The 26,729-nt window shown below is 46.1% G+C and overlaps 3 protein-coding genes across 3 annotated transcripts; 2 read left to right on the top strand and 1 right to left on the bottom strand.

Moving 5' to 3' along the window:
- Positions 1-3,901: 3,901 nt before the first annotated feature.
- On the top strand, positions 3,902-4,679 carry LOC109752593 (uncharacterized). The gene has a single exon (XM_020311492.3). The coding sequence runs from the start codon at positions 3,902-3,904 to the stop codon at positions 4,493-4,495; it is 594 nt and encodes a 197-aa protein (XP_020167081.1). The 3' UTR covers positions 4,496-4,679.
- Positions 4,680-7,627: 2,948 nt separating this feature from the next.
- LOC109752574 (NAD-dependent protein deacetylase SRT1) lies at positions 7,628-16,990 on the top strand. Its single transcript, XM_045232548.2, is given in 17 exon segments — positions 7,628-7,758; positions 7,998-8,285; positions 8,287-8,645; positions 9,083-9,233; positions 10,091-10,120; positions 10,208-10,300; positions 10,644-10,763; positions 11,178-11,278; positions 11,397-11,505; positions 11,984-12,063; positions 13,566-13,644; positions 14,411-14,464; positions 14,541-14,634; positions 15,014-15,093; positions 15,434-15,501; positions 15,626-15,728; positions 16,379-16,990. Coding segments are annotated over 16 exon segments (2,052 nt in total). The 5' UTR covers positions 7,628-7,758; positions 7,998-8,057; the 3' UTR covers positions 16,682-16,990.
- Positions 16,991-17,993: 1,003 nt separating this feature from the next.
- On the bottom strand, positions 17,994-20,634 carry LOC109752586 (uncharacterized). Its single transcript, XM_020311487.2, has one exon. The coding sequence runs from the start codon at positions 20,350-20,352 to the stop codon at positions 18,343-18,345; it is 2,010 nt and encodes a 669-aa protein (XP_020167076.1). The 5' UTR covers positions 20,353-20,634; the 3' UTR covers positions 17,994-18,342.
- Between the last annotated feature and the right edge of the window lie 6,095 nt (positions 20,635-26,729).

Here is a 26,729-nt window from a genome sequence, read left to right as displayed (position 1 = left end):
ACATGACCGAGACACGTCTCCGGTCAATAACCAATAGCGGGACCTGGATGCCCATATTGGCTCCGACATATTCTACGAAGATCTTTATCGGTCAGACCGCATAACAACATACGTTGTTCCCTTTGTCACCGGTATGTTACTTGCCCGAGATTTGATCGTCGGTATCTCGATACCTAGTTCAATCTCGTTACCGGCAAGTCTCTTTACTCGTTCCGTAACACATCATCCCGCAACTAACTCATTAGTCACAATGCTTGCAAGGCTTATAGTGATGTGCATTACCGAGTAGGCCCAGAGATACCTCTCCGACAATTGGAGTGACAAATCCTAATCTCGAAATATGCCAACCCAACAAGTACCTTTGGAGACACCTGTAGAGCACCTTTATAATCACCCATTTACGTTGTGACGTTTGGTAGCACACAAAGTGTTCCTCCGGTAAACGGGAGTTGCATAATCTCATAGTCATAGGAACATGTATAAGTCATGAAGAAAGCAATAGCAACATACTAAACGATCGAGTGCTAAGCTAACGGAATGGGTCAAGTCAATCACGTCATTCTCCTAATGAGGTGATCTCGTTAATCAAATGACAACTTATGTCTATGGCTAGGAAACATAACCATCTTTGATTAACGAGCTAGTCAAGTAGAGGCATACTAGTGACACTCTGTTTGTCTATATATTCACACATGTATTATGTTTCCGGTTAATACAATTCTAGCATGAATAATAAACATTTATCATGATATAAGGAAATAAATAATACTTTATTATTGCCTCTAGGGCATATTTCCTTCACTGATAACCTTATCTCACATGCCACAGAGTTCTATAAAACCCTATTCGGCCCAGCCCCGGGCAACTTGTTTCACATGGACCCTGGCTCGTGGGATGAATCAGAAAAACTTACTCACGAGGATAATATTGATCTGACTAGAATCTTCTCAGAAGAGGAGGTGAAAGAGGCCTTGTTTGCAATGGATGTTAATAGAGCACCTGGCCCCGATAATATTCTTGCGGAGTTTTATCAACATTGTTGTAACATTGTGAAAAGTGACATTATGCGGCTGTTCAGCCACTTCCATGCTGGAACGCTTGACGTGCAGCGCCTTAATTATGGGGTGATTACTCTTCTCCCTAAAGTGTCAGGTGCGGATCGTATTCAGCAATTTCGGCCTATTTGTCTCCTTAGGTGCCCATATAAACTGATTACTAAGACTATGGATCGGAGAGTAGAAAAATATGCTGACAAACTGATAAGCTTGTCACAAAATGCTTTTGTAAAAGGGAGGAATATTATGGATGGGATCATGACTTTACATGAGCTCCTCAATTACACCCATGTCAAGAAAAAAGTAGGGGTGGTGCTTAAGCTCGACTTCGAGAAAGCATACGACAAGGTTAACTGGGAGTTTCTGTTGGATTGCCACAGAATGAGGGGCTTCAATGAAACCTGGTGTGGGTGGGTGAATCAAATCCTATACAATGGTACTGTTAGTATCAAGCTTAACAACTCAGTCGGCCCATATTTTCAGAGTGCCAAAGCGGTGCGCCAAGGAGACCCCCACTCCCCCTTTTTGTTCAACCTAGCTGTAGAATGCCTCAACAAGATGATCTGTAAAGCGCAGCAGAATGGCCTCCTAACTGGACTAGCATCTGATCTTGTCCCGAATGGGGTGGCAGTTCTGCAATACGCAGATGACACGATCATTTGCCTCGAGCATGATGTGGAAAAAGCATTAAATCTGAAGCTCCTCTTATACATGTTCGAACTCATGTCTGGACTGAAAGTAAACTTCCAGAAGAGCGAGATCATGACTGTCGGAGGGGACACTGACATTGATAGCAAGTATGCCGAGATCTTTAACTGCGAGATCGGGCACTTTCCAATTGAATATCTTGGTATGCTTGTGAGTTTCACAACCCTTAAAGATTCAGTGTGGGAATTTATTGTAGATAAATACCTTAAGTGTTTCGGGTCCTGGATTGGTAATGCTGCATCCAGCGGGGGCAGACTTACTTTGCTTACCTCGGTACTGTCGCAGCTATCTTTATATCATATGTCCATGTAGCTTATGAGTAAAACTTTCATAGAAAGGCTGGACAAGCACCGTCGTAAGTTTTTCTGGCACGGGTGCAATAAGAAGAATAGATATTACCTGGTCAAATGGAAGAGGGTGTGTTGATCGAAGGGCAAAGGGGGTCTGGGTGTCAAAGATCTCAGGAAACAAAACATCAGCCTGATGGTGAAATGGTGGTGGAAATTAGAAACCCAAACTGGGGTTTGGCAAAACTTGGTGAGAGCCAGATATTTACAAAACAAGTCGGTGGCAACTGTGCAACCTAGACAATCTGACTCCCCATGCTGGAAATCTCTTCTAAAAGTCAGGGAGTTGTACATGATGGGGAGAAAGATTAAACTAGGATGCGGCAACCTGAGCAGGGTGTGGAAAGACTCAATTGAGGGGCTGCCCCACTCAATTCGAGGTTCCCTCGGCTGTTTGAAATCTGTACAGATCAGGATTGTACGGTCCAAAACTTTAACAGGGTAGAGACTTCGACCTTTTTTAGAAGGCGTCTATGCCCTAATCTTAGAGAACAGTGGGATAGGGTACGACAGTACATCTTGGGGCTTAAGACTACAGCTGAGGGAGATGTAGTGTTTTGGGGTTTGAGTAAGAATACTAAGTACTCCACTAAATCTATGTATAATTGGCTGGAAAAACCTCTTCACGGAAGCAACTATAGATGGATCTGGGAGGCGAAACTACCTCTTAAGATACAGATCTTCTTGTGGCAGATGGCCCAAGATGCGGTGCTCACTAGAGCGGTGATGAGGAGGAAAAAATGGTCGGGGAACCCTGTGTGTTCCTTCTGTAACAATATTGAAACTGTGTCCCACCTGTTCTTTACGTGTCCTGTGGCGCGTGTTGTCTGGAGGACAGTTGGAGTTGTGTTGGGGACTGAATTATGCCCAAATAACACCTGGCAATTCTATGTGTGGTGTAATATGTTCCTACCCAATGAATCTAGATTTTATACTGTTGGTTTGGCGGCAGTAACTTGGGCTATTTGGCTTGCGCGTAATAAGGCTACTTTTGAAAAACAATTGATCAAATCTCCTTTTGAGATTGTGTATTCGGCTTGTTCGTTTCTCTTGTATTGGGCAGGTCTTCAGCCGGTGGAAGAAGTGGCAAGATTGCGACTCGGAGCTGAGATGATTAGAGCGAGCATAACCAAGTTGATGTCCATGTGTGAAGGGGCCAGGCGCGCGACGGGAGACGAGGGTGAGGTGTTCTCTGGATGATGCTGCTGATGTGCTCTACATTCTGCCCTGGTTGTGATAGGGGGCGTTGTGCTAGGGTCTAAGTCTCAGGCTCCACGGTTGGGTAAATTTTGAAGTCTTCATGCTTTATGTTCTTCTGGTACCTCGTGTTTGTGCCTCTTCCCCTGGTTTGTAATAGCTAGACTCAAACTAAGTAGGTGCTGTCAGGTTTTCGCTCCATGGTGCTCGTTTCAATGGCGGGCGAGCACAATGGGTTTCCTGGCAGTGCGTTGAACTCGCTGCTCCTCTTTCCTTGCTTCTTGGCTGTATCGAAGACTGTTGTATTTCCGTTTATTTTAATGAAAAGGGGCACGCCCGGTTAAAAAAAAAGGTGAGTACTTCCATCGACAGTCTAGCTAGCTCGCTTCCACACCAATTAGCTTGATCAACGATGCAAAATATCCACAGATCGTACAGCTCCACCGACATGATTGGCAAAAAATATAGTACAAGTAAATTAACCACTTGCGCAGTTGCATCGTTTACTTAAGCACTATAAAGTACACGTCCAACCCTTCACACTGAGCACTCACCTCCTCTTACACTCAGTTTAGCAAGCAAGCTTAACAATCAATGGCAGGCACTAAAGTTTTAGCTATGGCTTTTGTTGTTCTCTTGGGCATTGGATTAGCCAAGGCAGCGCGGGTGTCCAGGCTCTCCGATGCTCAAGGGAGTGGAGGGGGCGGGGGAGGTGGAATTGTGGACGGCAGTGGCTCAGGATCCGGGAGTGGCACCGCATCCAGCCGGGTCGTTCCGAACGAAGGCCATGCGAGTGCCGGAGCTACCCATGCAGTCGCCGGAGCTGGAGGCAGCGGCGGTGGCGCGAGCCAGTACCGTGGATCCGGAAGCGGAGCCGGGTATGGCTCCAGCACTGCTTCTAGCGAGTCAGCTGGAGGAGTATTTGTTGCTTTCCCTGGATATTCTAGCGCTGATGGTACCGGCGGCGGCGGCGGCGGAGGACAAGCGGGAGGTTACGATGGATCTAGTGGTCATGGAGAGGGCAGTGGCACCGGCTCCGGTTCTAGCTCCGCCAAGTCTACCTATTATGGAGCAGAGGATGCAAATGCAAGTGTTAAGGGTAGTGGAGGTGGCAAAGGAGGCGGGGAAAATGGTGGGAGCGGCCGTGGCGGCGGGAGCGGATCCGGAAATGCCGAAGCAAACCCTTAAGTTGCCTTTCCAATATGGATGAGTGTTTCAAATTGTCGCAATCATTTATGTTTTGCTTTTTATCTCTCCCGCTAACAAGGAGAATATGTTTTCCTTCATGTACACTTGTCTTACTCTTATGATAGTAGAAATGAATAAAATGTTGCCTTTGTTTTAACTATGAATCTGGACATGCAATCTTAAAACGGACAAGAAAATGTTAATCTAATGTTTCATATAAATTACCAATAGGCGATGACTTCCAATGAACTGTTTCCAAAAGAAAGAAAGAATACCCTCTCCTTTTGTCGTAAGTGAAAACATGGTTCCATTCGTATGTGACAAGTGACGAGCGGCACCTTCTCTCGAACTCCAGCCTTTCCACACCCTTCACTCTTGTTCTCTCCATCAACATCTTTTGTAGCTTTTTCGATAATGATTCAAGATAATACAAAAGGTACACCCAGTCTCTATGTCCACACAATGCCAATACCATATGAAGACATTGAATATGTTGTTTAAAAATGTACCAAAGAATGGCAAACTATTATATGCACCGACAACCAGCAACAAACTATAACTTCAAAACCCACCTTTTGTGACTGAGAGAAGTGCATATTTCAACTCCGAACTCAAGGACGCAGTTGAATTTTTATTATAAAAAAATCAATGAATTTCTACTGTGTGTTTTAAATCTGTTTGTCAAAAAGTGTGAAATTTCCTCGGATTGGTCAGCATGTAGTGTTGATTTTACATTTTTTTATTTTTTTTCTGAACACTTCGCATTTTTGGTCAAAAATTGACAAAATGGGCTGAAATTGAATTTCTATTGTGTTTCCAAATATGTTTGGCAATAAAGTGTGCAATTTCCCCAGATTGTTCAGCATGGTAGTGTTGTTCAAATTTTTCTGGAGACTTTGATTTTGATCAAAATTTGATAAGAAGGGTCTAAAATTGAATTTCTTCTGTATTATTAAATTTGTTTGTTAAGAAATGTGAAAGTTTTGATTCACATAATTTTTTCAACTTTTCCTAGACACTTTGAATTTTTGGTAAAATTTTGACAAAAAGTGAGTGTGACGTGGTTGTTGCGTCACAATGTACTCAATCAAATACACGCTACATATGCCAAAACCACCTTAAGGGCAAGTGAGAGGGGTAATTTGAATGGATTTGAGAGTTGAGTGTTGTGCTCTAACCGGTATTGGAGTTCAGGGTTGTAATTTAAACTAGAGCGAGTTCGGGATTGAAATATACACTTCGCTCTTTGTAACCCAGACTCCTTGCAAAAAAGGATAACCCCAAACATCGAACCGCATGCACCATCGGCGTCGTATCTAACCACTGAATGCCATATATCAGAGAATCTCACCATGTTGAACATGTTCAACAAAACTTCACACAATGCCTTCAACCAAAAATTGACACGTGCATGCCTTTATTTGAAATCAATCAAACATGGGGTCTTCACCCCGAGGTTCTAGAACTTGTCCTTGAAGATCATCACTAAACAGAAGTCATGTTTGTGTTGGCACCCCTGTCGAAACTGTCATACTTCTCAGACTCAACCAATTTTAGCAAGACTCGAAACACCGAAGATGCCCTAACACATATGTGGTAGGCTACTGGTACAAGTGCTAGACAAAACAGGCGTATTTGGTAGCATTCTCAACCTAGCATGGCTATTCTCCTCTGATACATGCTGAGTACATGCATTTGTTTTTGTTTAGTAGCGGTGTATGTGCTAAGACTTTGTTTGGCAACCTGCATCTGTTTAGATATCCTAAACAATTTTGAATTCTGAAATTTTTTAACGGTGAACAAAATTTGGAAAACATGATTTTTTTTGAAAATTTGAACAAAACTTGGAATTTTGAACATTTCTGAAAATTTAAACAAAATCTGAAATTCTGAACAAAATTTGAATATTTAAACAAAATTTGAAAATTTGAACATATTTTGAAATTCTGAACAGCTTTTGAAAAATTAAATATATTTAGTAATTTGAAAATGTTTTTGAATTTATGAACATTTCTTCAAAAGTAAAACAAAATTTGAAAACATGAAAATAAAATAAAATATGAACATTCTTTTGTAAATTTTAGCAAATTTTGGATTTTTGAACATTTAAATAAATTTAAAGTTCTGAACATTTTTGGAAACGCGTTGTTGCTCGCTTCGCTCGTGCATGCTGACCAGCGAACGAGGGTGTTCTCTCTTCGTGCATGTTACGAGGGCATTTGGGCTGAGCTCATGCATGCTGAGAAGACCCCTTGCAGACTACGAAACACCCAAACGTGGGTTGAGTAGGGAACTTTTACCCTCGTGCGTCATTCATACACCCTACCAAACACACCCTAAGGCTTGAGCAGGAACTTAAGCAATTCAAGAAACCTTACAAGAAATGGGTATGTGACAACAAGAAGGCCTTGAAACATGCATGTCACCGACACATATCCGCCTGAAGTGATGTACTTGAATGCACTCATGCTCTCCGGAGAGATGATTCGACACACACCATGGATAATGGACAATATGAAGTCCAAAAGGCCATGGTGTTCAAGTAGAATACTTTCCCATGTTTCCTTCGGCAACGCGTCATAGAAAGTGCCTATACTCGAAGCGAAGACAAGGAGAATTAACTGCCAGACGGAGTTATGAACACAAAGAGTCACAAGGCGCTAGTAGGAAGAAATTAGTATTATCTTTGCAAAGAAAACCTCTTGGAAACCGTCTTGCCCTAGATTATTTGAAAAGAAGATGAAAAAACTTACACTAACATATATTGCTTACTTGGATTGGAGGTATTTTTTTTGAACTTATTTTTGCGCACGTGCGACTCTGAATATTTGTTGAGAGAGTTCAGTATTGAAGTAAATACCCAAACTTTGTTCTTACATTTTTTTTGAGGGGTTACTTTGTTCTTTTACATTTTTTGAGCCAATGTTCTTTTACATGGAAATCCCTAAACTTTACCAAGAAGAGCCTGCCATATTCTAAGCAGGCTCTAAATTTTTTTCCTAGTACAAACAGGCTCTAATCGAACCGGGCCGCACGTACCCTGGGTCCAAGTCCGTTGCCCACCAGCCTTCCTCTCGCTCTCGTCGCCTTCGTCTTGCGCCCCCCCCCCCCCCCACCCCCACCCCACCCCACCCCACCGCCGCCGTCTCCATTTCCCCACCATCCTCCCTCCTATCCCCCGGCCGCTCGCTGCTCCCATACCGTCTCCTCCGCTGCCGGGGCAGACGGACTGGAGATCTGCACTCGATTCGCCTACCTCGTCGGTAAGCACGCTCCGCGAACGCTTGATTCCAAAGCATTTTGCTCGTCGTGTTCCCTTTCCCCGCTCTCGCCAAGCAGAAATCGATGGACTGTGTTAGGGTTTCGACATTAGGGGGGGAATTATACAGGCGGCGTTAATGTAGTGTCAGGAACTTGCTGGTGGGGGGAATGGATCAGCTCGCCTGTGCAAAGATGAAATTTTTGGGGGAACAATTGTTTGACCCAATCCCCTACTTGTTAGGGCATTTTTCCGTCAAGCTCCCGCAGCCGCATACCTACCACCGTCCGGCTGCAGGACAGGATGGCTTCCGTCTCTCAGGACGAACTTGCTCTCCTCTCTGGCAGGGAGCTCGTGTCCCACCTCGCCAACTCCTGCCTCAGGGCCGACTTTGAGGCGGTCGCGCGCGTCCTTGATGCGCGGGACCGCAAGCTCGCCAAGGACAAGGCCGCGCTAAAGGCCGTGCTCGCTGACCTTGACGCTGCGAGAGCGCAGGAGCGCGAGGTCGCTGAGGCCAAGTCCAAGTTGGACCAAGTCCAAGTTGGAGGCCACCGTACTGCGGAAGAAGTACGAGGCGGCCTTGGACTCGCGCCGCCGACCGCTGGACAGTGCCAAGGAGGTGGCGCGCCTGCTTGGGGGCTCGGTACGCCAGGACGAGTCGCTAGTCGAGGAGGCGAATGAGGGGGAGGTGGAAGACCTCGACGATACTGACCTCTACGTGCCTGGCTGCGTGTGGGAGAGGCGCGGTGGTGGTGGGATGGAATGCGACGGAGTAAGGAGAGGCACAATGGCGGTGAGGCGGAATGCGGCCGTGGCAGGGGAGGCGCGAAGGCGGGCGGCTGTCGCCGTGTTGGAGGAGATGGGCCCTGCTCAGCTCGGGCAGGGTGAGGGGTGAGTCATGTTTCTTGCTCTAAGTTGCCCAGTTTGATGAATTGCCATAAGGGCAAGGTGATCTTTTCACTTTTGTGACTAGCTAGTCATTGTGCTTAAAAACTGCTTAACCGTGCAAATGTGGTTTTAGCCAAGTGGTAAGTGCTACTCCCTCTGTTCACAAGTATAAGATGTTCTAACTTTTTTCTGAATCGGATGTATATAGACATGTTTTAGTATGTTTTTATTCGTTCATTTCAGTCTGTATCTAGTCAATACTGAAATATCCAAAATATCTTATATTTCTGAACGGAGGTAGTATACTTTACTAAAACAATGTACAAGGTTGTATATGATCAAGTGCCAAAGTAGAAAGTGATATATGATCAAATTACCCTATCAAATACTGTTGTCCACAGAATAATTACTGCAATGAACAGTCATTTTGCTTCTTTTAGATCGAACAGGAAGACAGCAACGGGTTTGGAGAACCTCAAGAAGAGCCGAAAGATGTCGCTAGGCTATGCGGAGAAGCTGTCTTACCGAGAGGATGTGGGCACTGTGGGCATGCCTGAGAAGTTCGACTCCCCCAAACTCCTCCAAGGGAAGGTTGATTATTTTGCCTACTTCCAAACCCTTTTTTTCGTTTTGTTTGCTCAGGCTGTAAGTGACCTGTTGTTTATGGCTTTATGCTTCCCTTTTGGTAGCTAATTATTTCTTGCGTTTCTTTGGGTGCGATTAGTTATGATTGGCTAAGAATAAAGAGAGAAATATTTTTTACCGTAGCGTTCTTTTTTGTGGTTTGTGCAATCAAGACCCATGTGTGCCACTGCTATAAAATTAATAGTGTTGGAGAAATTGTGATTAGATAAGTTCTACAAAAGAATATCAAATTTGAAAACAATTATTTCATGAAAGAACCAGTGTTTTGGGAAATGAGTAGCTACTGCATTGCAAAATTATATCGCGTTACCGTTACATTGGTTTTATAGTTGAATAAATGAAGGAAATAGATATTGAGGCTGTGTGAAACTTGTCGGGCCTACAATTTCTTGGTTGCAGGGTTTCTAACCTCGTGTGATAATTTCAGGCAGAACATGCCCCCCGCACACCCTTCAGACCGCACACCCTTCAGTATGGTCTGTACTGCATAACACTATTCCTTCATGCTGAGGAATTGTTTGTAGTCTAATTTAGGAGTCTAGTTACTAGGTACTGAAGGGCATAAAGTGTTTAGAGAACAGGGAAAACTAACTTCAGACCTCATTGTTATTTTTAAAAGGGCGTTTTCTGATGTTGACGAGAAACCACCAGATTGAAACCATTATTGTCAACAATTATGACAAATGTATTTTTTTGGTGGTGGCTGGGTGGTGATTTGACATGAAGTTGATATCTTACTACTTAACATTCTTTTCTGAAGAAAACATTTGTTTAAGTGTTCATTTTGCTGGATTATGGTGCAGATAGAAGAGCTTGCAGTTATGGTGCAAAAGGTTGGGTTGCCATCAATGGATGCCAATTAAATTTCTAGTCGTGTTTTATATGTAGCATTATCAGTGAACTAGCCCTTATTGTTTCAGAGTAAGCATCTAGTGGTGTTTACCGGAGCAGGAATATCAACTTCATCAGGCATACCTGATTTCCGAGGCCCAAAGGGTGTGTGGACTCTGCAGGTAGGCTCTGTTGCTTCTTATTATGGTTCCCTTCCATGCATGAATCTGTTTCTCTTTAGATTATATTGCGATGCTTGACGGCAAACATGATATATTTTAATTGACTTGAGTGCAGTGTATTTCATGTTTAAATGCATGATTTGTGGATCAGTTAGTTTCCTTATTGTTATCCGACTTACGTACCCCCAAAAGCTTTATGTAATTATGAAGAGTAAATAAACCAGTAGGCTTTGTAGTTATTATGTGGAGTAGTAGTTATTATCATAAGCCAGGTGCTACATTTCATGATAAACCATTATTTGAATAAATAATGAGTTATATATATATCACATTTGTTTTGTAGCGTGCAGGAAAAGGTGTTCCTGATGCTTCACTCCCATTTCACCGAGCAGCTCCAACCTTGACTCATATGGCATTGGTTGAATTGGAAAGAGCAGGTCTCCTAAAGTTTGTCATAAGCCAGGTGCATAATTCAACTGAATGTACTGTATATGGGCCTCGTATTGGTGTCTGTGTCCACTACCAGTGACTTGCTATTATAAGGTTAATTCTTAAGGATTTATATGCTCCGAGTCACTTGTACAAGTTTAACTCTTAGGGAACTTTGCTCCAGTTAACTATTATAAGGTCAACTCTTAGAAAACTTTTGCTCTGTTGCAAAATTAGTTATATGAGCTGCAGATATTTATTAGTACTAAAAGTAAACTTATAATATACCAGTTTGAATATTTTAGCTCAAGTTTTGTGTTTCACAGATTTTGCTGCTAAGTATGTCCTCTGTTACAATATGGTTTTTGTCGTGAACAAATTACTTAATTTACCAGAATCGTATTTATGATATCCATGTAATTTGAGCTTGTGGAGGTTGTTTTGCCAGAATGTTGACAGCCTACATTTGCGTTCTGGCTTCCCAAGGGAGAAGCTGGCTGAATTGCATGGGAATTCTTTCAAGGAGGTCTGCCCATGCTGTAAAACGGAGTATGCTTTATCTTACCCTGCTTTTATTATACTTCCTTAGCAAAACACCAAAAATAGTTCATTTTTCATCTGTTGGTTTATTCAGATAGCTCTTCCTGAATCCCTCCTCTGTATGAAGGTACCTTCGTGATTTTGAAATAGAGACAATAGGACTGAAGGATACTCCGAGGCGTTGTGCAGACAAGAACTGTGGAGCTAGATTAAAAGATACAGTTCTTGATTGGGAGGTACACACTAAGAGCTACAATGTTTTTTTTTCATTTCGACGTGTTTTACCAAGAAAATGCTTCTTTTTGAACTTAAAATTCTGTTAGAAATACATGATATTACTATTTTAGTGTTGCACTTGCTTAATCTCTGCTACAAGATTTGTGTGTCTCTATTCTAATATGGTTATAGTTGCCTCAGTGGTCAGTGCCCACAAATATACCATTTTGAAATCGATCACTAAAGACAGTATTACCTCAAAATTACCTTCGAGATTCACAGCTAGGATGATACTTGGTGAATTTACTTGATTATTATAATATGTTTGCTAGAAATATTTTTTTACGTGTTGTGTTCTCAATAAAATGTTTAACAGTGGAAAGGTATTTATGTCATGCTCTCCAGGCAAAATGATTTAACAATGAAAAGAGAGACATGAACTGTTGCACATCTTCTTTGAAGTTGTCTCAGTTCATTAATAATTCCACTGATTTCCAGGATGCGTTACCCCCTGAGGAGATGAATTCTGCCGAGGAGCAGTGTCGAACAGCTGATCTTGTCCTATGTCTAGGAACTAGGTTTGTCATGCTACCCTCACACAATAGATGCAGTTTTCTTCACAGTTTCCTTCTTCATTATGGTTACAAACACTGTCACTTGCGAACAAATATTACTCGTTTAATGATAAACATCCGAACTCTTTGCCACATTATTATATATATCATGGAGGCAAATAACGAGGGGTGCATACTTACTGTAGCTAGTTGCTGTACTTCTCTTTTTTTAGTTTGGGAACAGTTTTTAGTAAGCATGATTCTCATGTTAATCTGTGAAAATCAATTACTCGATTAATAGTTGTACCAAAGTCTATGTAGATGCATCAAAATTTAAATGCACTATTAGTTATATGCATGTATGATTAACCATGCCAGAAACTGCAAGTTTAGTACTCCCTCCGTCCAGAAATACTTGTCGGAGAAATTGATGTATCTAGACGTATTTTAGTTTCTAGATACATCCATTTTTGTTTATTTCTCCGACAAGTATTTCCGGACGGGGGGACTATATCATACTTAGAACTTACGAATTTCTTTGCCGAGGTGCTTGGAAGAGTGGCTTTATGTAGTTCCTCCTTTCGTGGAAATCTGACGCTAGGATTGACCCCGAGGATGGTGCAACCGTGCAAAACTATTGGCTTGAACAAACGGTCACATATACAACAAGCACCATCCTTCACCTAAGTTGCAAACATGTCCAGTCATTTGGCACGGCTAAATAAGCAGCCCCAACCACCATCACCAAAATGTCTGGAGCCGAGAAAGATGGGAAGTGAGAAAAACAGCAATTCAGTGGGCATGGTTGTAGCCTGTCTCAACTGTGTCAAAAATGCTTGCCAGCGACACATGTTTTCTTTTCTCTTGAGAAAGTGCAAAAAGCTTTGCGTCTTGATGCATAGATAGGTAAGGAAAGTTATTTACAAGACCAAGATGGGCAACAACCTGAATGAACACACACATCTTTCAAGAATGCAAAGCTTTTAATCAGGCTGTTGTATGTTGAAGCTGCACCAAAAAGACATCCTAGATTTAGATATAATGGTCAGTGACCTAAGCTGCTGCATGAGATCGACCAATACCAGTGTGTGCATCCCTAGTTGTACTTCAACGAGTGATCTAGTCCTTGCTTCATTAAAGAATGGAGCTTTGATCTGGATGAAACGATAGTCTGACTATTATTTTCCAGTCACTTTTGATGCATCAAAAGATAAATGCATGATTGAGTCTCAACATTCTTCATGTGCAGTGCATGTTTAGCATATATAGTAGTCAAGAATTTGAGATCCTCTATCTCCCCCCTTTCTGTGCATGGACTGTGTTTTTGCTATTGCTATATCTTGTTGTTTTTGCCTGTTATCCAGTGAGAGGCATTGTGTCCTATCTCCCTCTCATTTGATCAATCTGACCATTGTTGCTTTGTGTTAGTTCATTGTTAATTTCAGGGTAGCAGGTTGAACATTTTTTATGATAATAACGGGCCATGATTCTGTTCTTGTTTCTTTCTAATATCCAGTAATGTGCAGCTTGCAGATTACTCCTGCATGTAATATGCCTCTGTTGTCAATCAAGAATGGGGGAAAGGTTGCCATTGTTAATCTTCAGGTGCACAGAACTAAATACAAGCACATTGTTGTCTTTCTTTTAAGTATGGACCAAAGAGAAGCACTAACTTGCATGCTTATCTCTGTTTTATATGCATATTGTACATATGATATAGGCAAAAAAATTGTTACAAATCAGTCAAAAATATTAATGCTACGTCTGCACTTTTTTAAGTTGGGAATTTTTTAAGTAGCACCAAACTATGTTTCAACTTTTATATGCCACCATATACTGTTTACCTCTGTAAATGACTGAGACACCGTCTGATCATTTTAGAAATTTGAAGTGTTGTTTATTTGCCTGTTTCATTAGGCCTTACTAAACTTTGTGATTCAAGACACTTAAATATAAAATCTGAACAGTTCAAAAATTGAGGTTTTGAATTCAAGTTTGACTCTGGGTATTTTTTTTGAGACATGGCATTTAGAACTTGGATTCCTGATTCAGTCCAAAGGTGTGAACTGAAGGAGATGATTTTCCATGTTTATGATTTCCTAGGAACTGGTTTTGCAGCCTTCACAGGTGCAATATGCCGATTAAATATTTAAATTTGAACAAAGGATATTTACCTCATTTAAAGTTTAATAAATAATGCTCTAGAATGAATATAATGAATGAAACACTGTTCGCTTTGGCATATAAAGGATACCAGCGCAATATATACATCTTTGGGATAGTAAATCCAAATGGTGCAACTTTCTAATGGCATTTGATGAACCCGCAATAAGTATGCATTCTGATTGCTTTACAAAATCTTCTCTTTCAGGCAACTCCAAAAGATAAAAAGGCAAGCCTTGTCATCCATGGGCTTGTGGATAAGGTGTCTGTTTCTGTTCAGTTTCCTTTGCTGCTATTATATGTCTCCTTGCTATAGTAATTTAACCGCGTCAACGCAGGTCATTGCTGGAGTGATGTGCATTCTGAGTCTGCGCATTCCTCCATATATACGTACTGACTTCATTCAACTTCTTCTTCGGCACACAGTCAAAAGTAGGGCCATCTCACCATTTCTTAAATCTTTATCCTTACCTAGCTCTGTAAAATTCTACCAGATACATAAACCAGTCAAGGTTAGTGACAAAACTGAATGTTGGCATCATCAAAACTGCCTCATTAAGAAGATTTTGAGCAACTGAAGATGATTAAATTCTTTGCAAACCTTATGGTCACCATATAAACAGTGAAACTACCAAGTGTGATATATAAATTTCTGTATGGTGTCCTTCACAAATTGGAAATGAATTTTGATTTCTTATTAAGTTCCTTCTGTGCAACTATCATTGGACAGCTAAATGCTTTAACTGGCTTTGTATGAATATGGGTTTAAGCACCCGCCTCTCATACTGCATTATCTCTTTCTTCTATTCAGAGAAATGTGTAAGATGGACTCTGCGAGTAACTAGCGTTCATGGCATGCGAGCACCATTGTCATTTCTTCGGTCAATCGAGGTTATTCAAAATAATATATCCACATCGTTGTGTACTACTCCCTCCGTTCCTAAATATTTGTCTTTATAGACATTTCAAATGGACTACAACATACGGATGTATGTAGACATATTTTAGAGTGTAGATTCACTCATTTTGCTTTGTATGTAGTCATTTGTTGAAATCTCTAGAAAGACAAATATTTGGGAACGGAGGGAGTAGTATGCTTATTTTATGCCATTAAATTAAATGCTCCTGCAAGGACTAAGGAGATAATATTACATCAACAGGTTGATGAAAGTCTAGTTTTCGTACTTCTGTTACTGATATATGGTAAAAAAAAAATCTTATTCATCAACAGGTTTCCTTTCCAGACAGATCTGACATGAAGCCTGTAGTTCTTATGGAGCAACCATTTTCTTTGCAGAGGTATATTGGAGATTGCAAAGTCCCCCGGCCAATATGTGCCAACTAATCACGCAGAGAAAGAAATGTTTCAATTTTCAAATATTATGTGCTATGTTTCACATCAGGAAATTGTCTACTTCTGTAGGGAAACATCAATGACTAGCATATTTTCCATGTTGCTGACATTGAAGTTCAGTGATGGTTGTGGCTGCTCAAGCTCGTCAATTGAATGCCATGTTAATTTCCAGGTTAGCTGCTGGAAACCTTTATCTTCTAACTTTGCTGCCCAAAGTTGGTTGTGTAGTTTAAAACTTTAGCAACGAACTAGGAGCAGGAGGTGTTAGGCGGTTAATGTGATAGTGCCTTTGTTTTTTGCGTGTTCTGAACTTCTGATGCAACATGGGTTATCAAAACCCTGCCGTCCTTATGGACAGCCATCCTATCCCTCACTTACGTGTGGACATGTGTTTAGGGAAACAGGGAAATTGAAAACTCTTATTTCTCCAATCTCCATATTAGCATCAATATTCCATGCAATCCACAAGAGTTTGCCCCCATTCCTTTTGTACTGCATCTTGCTCAGATCCGGAGAATCAGTAACTGGCGGAAACTAGCTGGTGCTATTGTAAAGAGGTGTAACTTAAGAAATACCATCGCGATTGTACATGACTGATCATAGCTACTCCAGAGAGGTAAATTTGTCGAAATACCCTCTTCGTCCATTTTCTTTGGTGTGTGAAATGATCAAATGAACCTAATTTTCTCGATACTTGGTACCTCTCTGCATATTATTAATTTTTAGAGTGGTTATTTTGCATAATGCCCTGTGAACTTGTTGGGTAACATTGAGTGGATCTACCATTTTGCTTACCATAAAATTCCAATGGCATCCGTGCAGAAGCAAAAGGAGAGTTTTGTTAGAGATAGAAGCCTAGTCCTGCAGGAGTTGAAGTGCACTGCAGAGCGCCAGTCTCGTGCCGGGCAGCAATCGATTCTTGAAAGGGAGAGTCTGCCAAGAGCCGAGACATCTATACACGCGTTTGTGACCAACATTATCAGGTACGACGCTGAAGATCTCAAGGTGGCTGATCCTAAGGGTAGTTGGATGAACAGCGGCAGCAGTACCAGCAGCAACCTCGCAAAACGGCTCGTGGAAGGTGCTAGTGGCTATTCCGCCTCGACAAAGAAGCTAAAGTGCTAGGACCGGCTGCGTCAAGTTTCCTGATACTTTTGTTTGGAGTAGTTATATGACTTGGTACATGTGTGAGAAGTTTACAATAGCAAGAGTGGTGCAGAGAGTTAGATGAATGGGTGAAGGGAAGGTGGAACATCTTTTCGTTGATAGCGATGCGACCAAAAATGTAAACTGGTTGAGTCTTGGTTGAATCTTTTTCTTGTCTTTTCCTGTAAAGGAAGTTTGAGAAACTTGTGAAATGCTGATATCATTGATATCCAAGTGGAACTGGAGGTCAGGTTAATGGTACAGGATGAAAGCAGAATTTTCAGAACAGTCCCAGTGAGCATACATCACTGCTGCATCCTCTGCAGTGCTTGGTGGAATTCTTGTGGTTTTATCCCCTATAGGTCCAACTTGTCATGGCACTGTAGTTCTGTGTTTTTAGTTCCATATTGCCTTTTATACAAGCCTGTTGTGGTTTCTTGAACTTCGGTGTCGTAGTTTCACTGACCGAGAAAGATTCAGTCAACTTGAAGATTGCTTTGACAACGAGCTGGATTGGTAAGGAATGGTTATCATCTCCCGTGAAGCAAAGTAGTTGATGCTTACTCGACTGTGTTGTTCTAATCCCGAGATCAAACAATACAAACTGCGTGCACGTTGTAACTGTCAACTTGTCGTTTGAGAGTAGCCATGTCGCTCCTCCATTCAAAGCTAAGTTGAGCTTTCGACGAAGCTTTGCCACCTTACATCATTCGCATGGCCCTGAGGACTTTTGCTCCAGCCATAAGAAAACTTGCAAATTCTTCTTCCCTAGTGTTATAAACTTATAACGATACCCATGAAGTTCCACATATTTGAGATGCTTATTTAGGCAGATAATTGTACCAACTTCTGGTTGCCACCGTCCAAACGCATGGTTATCCTTCCAACCATAGGTGAGGCACGGTGATCCAGCTCGTATTTCGTCCTGAAAATTTACACACTTGTATCCTTTCAAAAAATATTAAACGTTTTGATCATTTCAAATTCGACCACCATGGAGGCTGTGCTCCATTCACATTTACCCTTGCTACTATGACCAACACCACAAAGATGGAAATTATAAATGCTCTCTTTCAGGTGACTTAATGCATGGTTGCTAGGTGCTTGAACCTGATCAGACGCCTGTTCAAATATGGAATGGCTATTCCCCGAGGTTTGTTTACTAATTTTCCGATGTGAATGAATAATTTCTGTGAACCTTTGCCACGAAGCAATTATTATTTGTCGTCTTTCCCTATACCAACCTAAGCTGTTTGCTTGTTCGTGTATGACTATTATTTTCTGTAGTTTGTGAGTACTGCTAGCAAGACCGCGGAGTGGTGCATACACACACAAGTGGTTAAGATTAGTGAATCCGGGAAAAGAGAAAGAAATATGTAGAGCTAGCTGCTTTCGACGTGGCCGTACTCAGATACAAGCTGCCGCCATCTATGAGGACGGGGAGCAAGAATACCTGGTGATCATGCATCGAGATGACTGAGTTAATCCAAGCACGAAAGGGGAAAGCAAAACCCGACGATGGATATTATTACTGATTGCCTGTCATAGATATCTTTACAAAACAAAGGCTTATCTTTTGCCAATCTTGGTGCTATCTATGGTGGTGTGATAGAATTACTACATAGAATTAACAGTTATTGTTAGGGGCTCCCCAACTCAGCATCCGGCTCCTGTTTGTTGAACTTCAGAAAATAGGATTTCAAGAATTCCATCAAAATGGCAACGACGGTGGTGATCTCGCCGCCACTGCTCAGCTGTCTGGCATGAGAATCTGGCCTGCACCGGTATCCCGTGTAGCAGAGCATCTCCACCCACACTTGGCTGATCAGATCCATCATGGTAGCATCAGGTGTTTCCAACTCTTTGCTAATCAGCTTCGAGGCAAGCTGACACGCTCTGTCAAATGTTACACTACTCTCTTTGGTTGTAGCAGCAGGCATATCGACTACTAGATTTTCCACCACAACGGCAGGTTGAGTTTGTTCAGCGTTGAGAGCATCTCCATGGCCCTGCATTAACTTGATCAAATCCTCGGCCGAGCTGTATTGCAGCTCCAGATGATAGATCACCTTGTTGCACAGTTCAATATACCTTTGGCGAGTAGCATTGTCAGGCAGCATGTAGGGACGTGCTGCGAGCAAAAACATCATGTAATTGGAGAGCTCCTGGGTTACCTTTGCAGGATGTGGCAGGCGTTTATGTTCCGACTCGTACCAGCTGAGGTAGACATCAGTGGCGATGTGCCAAACCAGGATGCTCTCATCCAGCTCAGAGTCCACGCTCCAGGCCAGCTCCTCATGCAACCCCCTCTTCTTCAGCGCCGCCAGGCCCCTTGAGTTTTGGATGTGGTCTCGATTCTCTTTGGTGACGCCTACACTTCCCCTTAGTTGTTCCTTCAACATCATACTGAAATCTTCTGAGACGGGGACAGACGAGGACGTGTAAACCAGTGTGTTCCACCAGTCCTCCCTTCCCATCCATCTCGCAATTTTGCTGCTTCGGCTATCCTTACAGTGGCTGCACATGTAAATAAAGTTGTGTTGCCCCATGGAGCCTGACCAGTACCTCTTAAGTATTCCTACTTTCTGTATTGCCCGTCTGACGTGCTCCCCAAATGTACATACAAGGAAAAGAAGACACAACAATGGAAATAAAAGTATGGATTCTTTGATGCGGATGCGCTCGGAAAACGGGTAAATCCAGGTGGAGGACATGGCCCTCAGCACTGATGTGATCTCCAGGACGACGGCTCCAGAGAGCAAAACATAAGTGGCAACGAGATCTACTTTGCTGAAACCATCTTTGTCACTTAATCCAAGGAACAGCCGCAGTGCGGTGGCAGTGACTGCCAGCGAGGTGAGGCGGATGCAGTGCCCGTACCAAGTGTGGATCAACTCAGCTTTGCTGTAGAAGACGTCGTGCATCAACGAGAGTTGGATCTCAGCAACATGGTACATGTCCTCCCAGCTAAAATAACCTAGTTCTGAGTCAAATGCCAAAAGAGGTAACGGCCCCTTAAGCAGATGCTTGGGTACGTTCAACAAGTCATGAGCTAGAAGTGGTACCGCCATCGAAGTAATGGTAGAATGGGGGTCCTGAAAATGCAACTTTCCAAAACTGTTGTAGTTCTTCCCAGACAGGGAACTGCTGCTGGCAGACATGAGTGCCCATACTCTCTCCCCGTACTTGACAACACCAACCACGAACATGAGGATGGTGGCCTGGCCGAGCATAGTCCGGCGGCCGCCTACGAAGATGGATGACTCGTAGAGGACATAGGCGGCCGCAAGGACCTGCACGACGAAGCTCTGCAGGTGGCGCAGCCACAGCCGGTTGTCATCGATGGAGTAGGCGGTGATGTTGTCCTGGCCACCAAGGTGCAACAGCAGGAACGGGGCCCAGAAAGCCACCAGCTCGTGCTCCGGCGACCTGCTGGTCACCGACATATGGCCCAGAGTGTATATGGCCGTTGTGTCGGCCAGCAGGTACGCCGACCACACAACGACTCTTAGCACGCCGGAGTCTTTGCGACGGCGGATCTCCGCCGTGATGAGGAGAATCACCTGCAGTGCTAAACTCAGCAGCACCAGCACCTGGATTCCCCACTCCTTCCAGAACGCCACTAGCGGATCTAGTGCTGCTGCCAGCATTGCTTCTCCGCTGAAATGGAAAGCAACGACGGCGACGACTTTGTAAGTACAGTTGCTAAACTTGACGCAAAGAAAGCTAATGCGAACTTGTTTTAGACCAAAGCTAATTCGAGTATTCAGTCGACGATATCATGACTTACATGGCTTACAGGAGAAGCGATCTTGATCGATGAGATGAGATGATCCAGCGGCTCGGCTGCAGGCTGAAGCTAGCAGGGACGAGCAAGGGAAAAGGTGGATCAGGAAATGAGAACCATGGCATGTGTGCTCGCTTCCATATAAGAAAAAGAAAAGAATCAGCCCCTCGCGTCGCCTCTAGCGCCGTCAGCACCTTCTTGCCGCCCCTTCCTGCCGTCGCTGCCGCCGGCGTGGGCCGCGGTGGTGGCGGGCCCGGTGCCGAAGGTTTCTGGGCGGGTGGATGCGGCGGATCCCAACTGAGGCGGCGGGGGTGGCTCCTCTCGTGCGATCCAACGACGGCGGCTAGGACGGCGAATCCGGGCTGTGCGGCGGGGGCCGGAGCACCATCGCGAGCGGAGCGGTGGCCCTGCATGGACGGCGGCGGTGGCAGCGCCCCATCCGGCGGGGTGGGCTGTCCTGGTCGTGATGGTGATGGCGGTCACTACGGATCCAACGCCTCGTTTGGATCCGTCGCGGGGAGGCCTTCCGCCAACCGGCGGCGCGTGGAGGGACCAGTGAGGAGATGCCGGATCTCCGCTGGAGTACCGACGGCGACATACGTCTTCGTGGCGAGGTTCCGCTCGGTTCCAGCCAGCCACGAGGTTGGGAAGACGTGGCTTCCGGTGAAAATCGCGCCTGACTGCGGTCTTGGCGGACGATGGCGGCGTCTCAGACGTCGTTCCCTTCTGGAGGCATCATCATTGCAGGTCACATCAACCTGATCGGGAAGTTCCGGGGGAAACCCTAGATCTGGGTATACGGGATCAGACGATGACGGTGCCTTCGGTATCGTTCTCCCTCATGGGGGCATCGTTTTGGAGCAAGTGCTGGTTGGAGGGGACAAGAGGAGGAGCGGTGTTTCCTCTGCTCCATTGATGACGGCGGATCTCGGCGGCGTGGCGCAGTGGAGACTCGGCGCCTGATGAGCGGAGAAGGACTCGCGCAGGAGGGTGACGCTGCCTGGCGTCGTGGTGGCGTCGGCGGCAGTTAGACCGGGCAAGGTTGATGCAGCAGTACAGCTCTGAAGATGGATTGATGGCAGGTGGCTGCGGCGGCCTCATACCCGGCAGGCGTCCTGGTTGAGAAGCACGCCAGACTGATGGGTGCCCATACCCGGCAGGCGTCCTGGTTGGGACCTCAAGTCTTAGATGTTAGGTTTGGCTGCGAGGTCTGTTTGGTATTAGGCCAAGACTTTCAGCGCCCTACATCAACTGGATAGGGATAACGACAGATGTTGCTTAGTTTGGTGGCTTTAGGCTTATTGTTGTATGACTTTGTAAGGTCTTGTGTCAATAATTAATAAAATGACCGTATGCATCGTCCAGATGCAGAGGCCGGGGTCGTCCTCCTTTTCTAAAATAAAAAAAATGAGAACCATGAGTTGAGCTGGGGGAAGCGTTGACAATATATAGTACAATGCGGCGTGATGCGTTGTACATGTACTGATATACACCTCACCCACGTTACGCAACCACCAATAATACGAATCCTAGGTGGGAACAAATAAAGAGAAGACCCCGAGCTAGTCTTCTCCTGCATAGAGATAGCTAGAGGAGGCTGATCCCATCTCAGTCTCTCGGTCTTTCCTTGCATCGAGGTCTAGTTCTATAGTACTATCAGCGAAAGAAAAACTATTTAGTACTAAGGGCATCTCCAAGGCGTCGGACGACCGGGCTGTCCGGACTACATAAGCCATCCAACACCGATATGTATCGATCCGCGTGGCGGTTTGGTTGCAATTTTTTTCGTAAATTGGAGACAAAAGAATGAGAGGTTTGCGGGAGTCCGGACACCCGAAACGTAGGACTCCGACATCTCCGGCCCATCCAATCCTCGCCCCTCCCAGTCATATTTCCTTCCACCCCGTCCCTCTACCCATAGCTTTGCATCCGCACCCTCTCCCTCCGCCGCCGCTGTTGTTGGTCTCCGGCCGCCACAGAGCCATTGCCGAACGTCCGCAACCAACACTGACGCGCCCGCTCACCGTTTCGATGGAGCTTTCAGTCCTGGAGCCGTTTGTACCCAGGTACACTCTGCCCCATGTCGACGACCTCCATGACGGAGACCACACCTGATAGGTGTTCGGTCAAATGTCATTGAGTTTATTTTCAAATATTATGTTGTTTTTTAGAGTACGAAGAATGATGAGCTACTCGACCATGGAGGATGAGTTGTTGTGCGATGTATGGCTGGCCGCATATGCGGATTTAATAGGCAGGACCAGAGGGCCGCCTTTTTGAGAGCAAAAGCATGAAAAGTTTAACGTAGGAAAGCACATTGCGCCCTATGACATGTACATCATGCGACAACTCAACGTGAGGTCCGTATCGTATCTCTGACATGCTATCCAGATCAGCGTCATCAAGTTCTGCAACTTGGTTAGGCATCTCAAGGCAAGGTGGTCATTACACGCGGACATGGAGGAGATGGTAAGTTTGATTTCCTCTTGCTTAACTTGTTGATTGATTCACTCACTCAATGTTGGTCTACGCATTATATGTAGCCCGCGCGCGTCACCGTGGTGTACCACAGGTCAGAGGGACGGCTATTTACGTGCAGACACACTGTTGGATGAAGATGAAGGAGAAGTATGTGTGGAAGGACATGATCCGTTCATGAAAAACTTGTTTGGACATTCAGAATCTAATCAAATTTGAGACCTTGTTGTACTAGACTTAATTTGCATGCTATATATGGATGATTTATGCTATTTTCTTTCCGAACCGTGATGAATATCTGCCTATTTACATGAATTTCATCTCATTTATTAAAATGCGTGTTGAAATTTGAAATGAGATCCATGAGTTGAGCTGTGGGATGCGTTGACAAATGACAATACAATGCGACATGATAAGTTGTACATATATACACCTCACCCACGTTACGCAACCACAAATAAATTATTACCAACCCATGTGAGAGAAAATAAAGAGAAGACTCCGAGCTAGTCTTTCTTCTTCTCCTGCATAGAGATAGAGAAGGCCGATCCCATCTCAGTCTTTTGGTCTTTCCTTGCATCGACGTCTAATTTGTTGAGTATGTATTTTATGCTGCACGTATATTAGAGTTGTGGCCCACCTCCTAATCTTATATAATTGAGGTAGAGGTCTTCTCTTATATTATATATATGCGTGCACCAGCACCCCGATCAATCATCGTATTGCAAATTATCTATCTACATGGTATCAGTTTTCTAGGTTTCTTGGTCGCATCCGCCGCTGCCGCCGCCACCGCCATCCCGCCGCCGCCGCTCGCGCGCCCTCCGCGCCGGCCGCCGCTTCTACCCGATCCATCCGCCTGCCCGCGGTCTCCAGCCGCCGCCGCAGCCGCGCTCCTCCGCGCCGGCCGCCACTCGCACCTCGCTAGCCGCCGCGCTGCCTCCCGCATCGCTAGCCCGCCCGCCCTCGCTCGCAGCCTGGTTTCCTGTGTCTACCCGGCGACCGCGCACATACATATACGTGCTTGTACAGCCAAGCGATCGATCCAGGAAATCCATCAGCTTGTACGTGCTTCGGCTAGCTAGCTTCACGTTCAGGAAATCCATCCAGCAGCCTGGTTCTATACGTGGTAGCGTGTGTCTCTCGCGCGCCGCCGCCGCCGCTCCCCGCCGCCGCCGCTACCGCGCAGCGCCTCCCCGCGCGCGCCGCTGCCGTCCATGGACTCTCCGGGCTACTTCACCATCTACGGTGGAACCGCTCCACCGGCCGCGCCGATCCAGTCACGTCCTCCCACACCCGCCGGGTGTTACCCGTTGTCGCCACCAGCGCCTCCCCCGCAGCAACCGCAAGGGGGAGGTGGCCGACGCAACCGGCGTGGCGGCGGTCGCCGCCGCCTGCAGCAGCAGCGGGCCCAGGACGCCGGGGGGGCGCCGCACTATCAGCAGGCTCTCCCCGCTGGCCACCAGGCGTTCATTGGCGCGCCCTTGCAGCCGATTGGCGCCGGCTACGGCGCCCTCCTTGCGCCGCCGCCCCTTGGTGGTTATGGCCCGACCGTCTAGGCGCCGCCCTACGGGGGCCTTCCGCCGTCGCCGGTACCTGTTCCATGGGACACCACCCTCCTCGCCGCCCAGCACTCCGCACCGTCGCCGCGTAGCTCTGTCGGTGGAGGCGACTGGTACATGGACTCATGTGCTACTGCGCACATGGCAGCTCATCCCGGTAACCTAACCTCCTCCACTCCAGTTCACACACCCATTCGTATCACTGCCGGCAACGGCTCCTCCTTACCTATTACTCATATAGGTAGCACTAGCTTTCCCTCCACTTCCACACCCATCACTATGTCTAATGTTCTTGTTTCACCTGATTTAGTCACGAACCTAGTTTCTGTTCGTCGTCTTACTCGAGAGAACCCTCTTACTGTTGAATTTGACGGTGTTGGCTTTTCTGTGAAAGACGCCCGTACCCGGATGGTCCTTCACCGATGTGACAGTCCCGATGAGCTCTACCCCGTGCACGCCGGCGCCTCCACCTCCACACCCGTCGCCCTTGCCGCCGGCGTTGACCTTTGGCACGCTCGCTTGGGTCACCCCAACCACACCGTCTTACGTCAAATTCTTAGGAGTTTCTCTTTCTCATGTGATAAGCTCGACAAGCACTCTTGTGAGGCTTGTCGCTTAGGCAAGCACGTTCGTCTTCCCTTTAGTGCGTCTTCTTCAGTTTCCACTTTTCCGTTTCAATTACTTCATAGTGATGTTTGGACATCTCCCGTTGCGAGTAACACGGGTATCTTTACTACTTGCTGATTTTAGATGATTACTCTCATTATGTGTGGACTTTTCCCCTTCATCGTAAATCTGATGCTTTAGCCACACTTAGCGCTTTTTACTCCTATGTCACCACCCAGTTCGGTCGCCCCATACTCGCACTCCAAACTGATAACGGAAAGGAGTTTGACAACGTCGCTCTTCGCACACTTCTCGCCTCTCACGGCACCACCTTCCGTCTGACTTGCCCCTACACTTCCCAGCAGAACGACCGCGCCGAGCGCATTCTCCGCACTCTTAATGACTGCGTGCGCACGTTACTCTTTCACTCTAACGTGCCCGCTCGGTTTTGGCCCGATACCCTCGCTACCGCCACTCTCTTAGTTAACATTCGTCCGTGTCGCCCTCGGTGGAACTACGCCCCTCACCACCTTCTCTTCGGCACACCACCGTCCTATGATGGTCTCCGCATCTTTGGGTGTCTCTGTTATCCTAGCACCGCGTCCACCACGCCACACAAGCTCGCACCACGATCCGTCCCCTGCATCTTCCTTGGCTACCCTCCTAACACCAAAGGTTACCGGTGCTACGATCCTGTCACTCATCGTGTGTACACCTCGAGGCATGTGTACTTTGTCGAGACGGTGTTCCCTTTTTTCAGGTTCCTCCGGCTTCGGCCCCTTCGGCGCCGGCCCCCGCGCCCCCTTCGTGGAGCGATGCGCGGCGGCAGCCCCCCCGGCACGGCGCCCTCTGCCGCCACCACCTGGCTTCGTGACTCCCTCCGCCGAGGTCGAGTCCGAGCGGGCCCCCGGGTCCCCGTCTCCCTCATACGAGGTTGAGCCCGGCACCCCGCCCGCCACCCCTGCGATGGGCTCGACGTCAACCTCGCCCGTCGCCTCTTCCGCCGCCGCCGCTGCTGCGACCGCCCCCGCCGCCACACCGGGTGCCCCCGCCGCCACGGCCCCTGCCGCCGCGGCACCCGCCGGCCCTACTGCCCCATCACTTGGCGTGACTACCTGTGCCCGAGCAGGAGTGCTTCGGCCCAGCACGCGCTACTCCGCCGATGAGTATCTGTGCGCCGCCTCGACGTCGACGCCATCACCCGTCCCCACCTCCGCTCGTGCTGCCCTTCGGGATCCCCACTGGCTAGCTGCGATGCAGGAGGAGTTCGACGCCTTACAGCGCAACCGCACGTGGCAGCTTGTTCCGCGACCCCCTCGTGCCAACATCATCTCTGGCAAGTGGATGTTTCGCCACAAGACTCGCCCGGACGGTTCTCTCGAGCGCTACAAGGCTCGGTGGGTGGTTCGTGGTTTTCGACAGCGCGCGGGCGTGGACTTCACCGACACCTTCGCCCCGGTTGTGAAACCGGGCATGATTCGCGCCGTGCTTCAGCTGGCGGTCTCGCGCGCCTGGCCTGTGCACCAGTTGGATGTCTCCAACGCCTTCTTGCACGGCCATCTCGCCGAGCAGGTGTTCTGTGAGCAGCCCAATG

Source organism: Aegilops tauschii, chromosome 2 (genome assembly GCF_002575655.3).
Source record: "Aegilops tauschii subsp. strangulata cultivar AL8/78 chromosome 2, Aet v6.0, whole genome shotgun sequence".
Taxonomy (NCBI): Eukaryota; Viridiplantae; Streptophyta; class Magnoliopsida; order Poales; family Poaceae; genus Aegilops; species Aegilops tauschii.
Note: the sequence above shows the minus strand (reverse complement) of the source record. Positions and strands in the feature narration are given on the sequence as shown.

Excerpts from the sequence above, each read along its gene's own strand:
- LOC109752593 (XM_020311492.3), top strand. The coding sequence starts at position 3,902 with ATGGCAGGCACTAAAGTTTTAGCTATGGCTTTTGTTGTTCTCTTGGGC.
- LOC109752586 (XM_020311487.2), bottom strand. The coding sequence starts at position 20,352 with ATGCTGGCAGCAGCACTAGATCCGCTAGTGGCGTTCTGGAAGGAGTGG.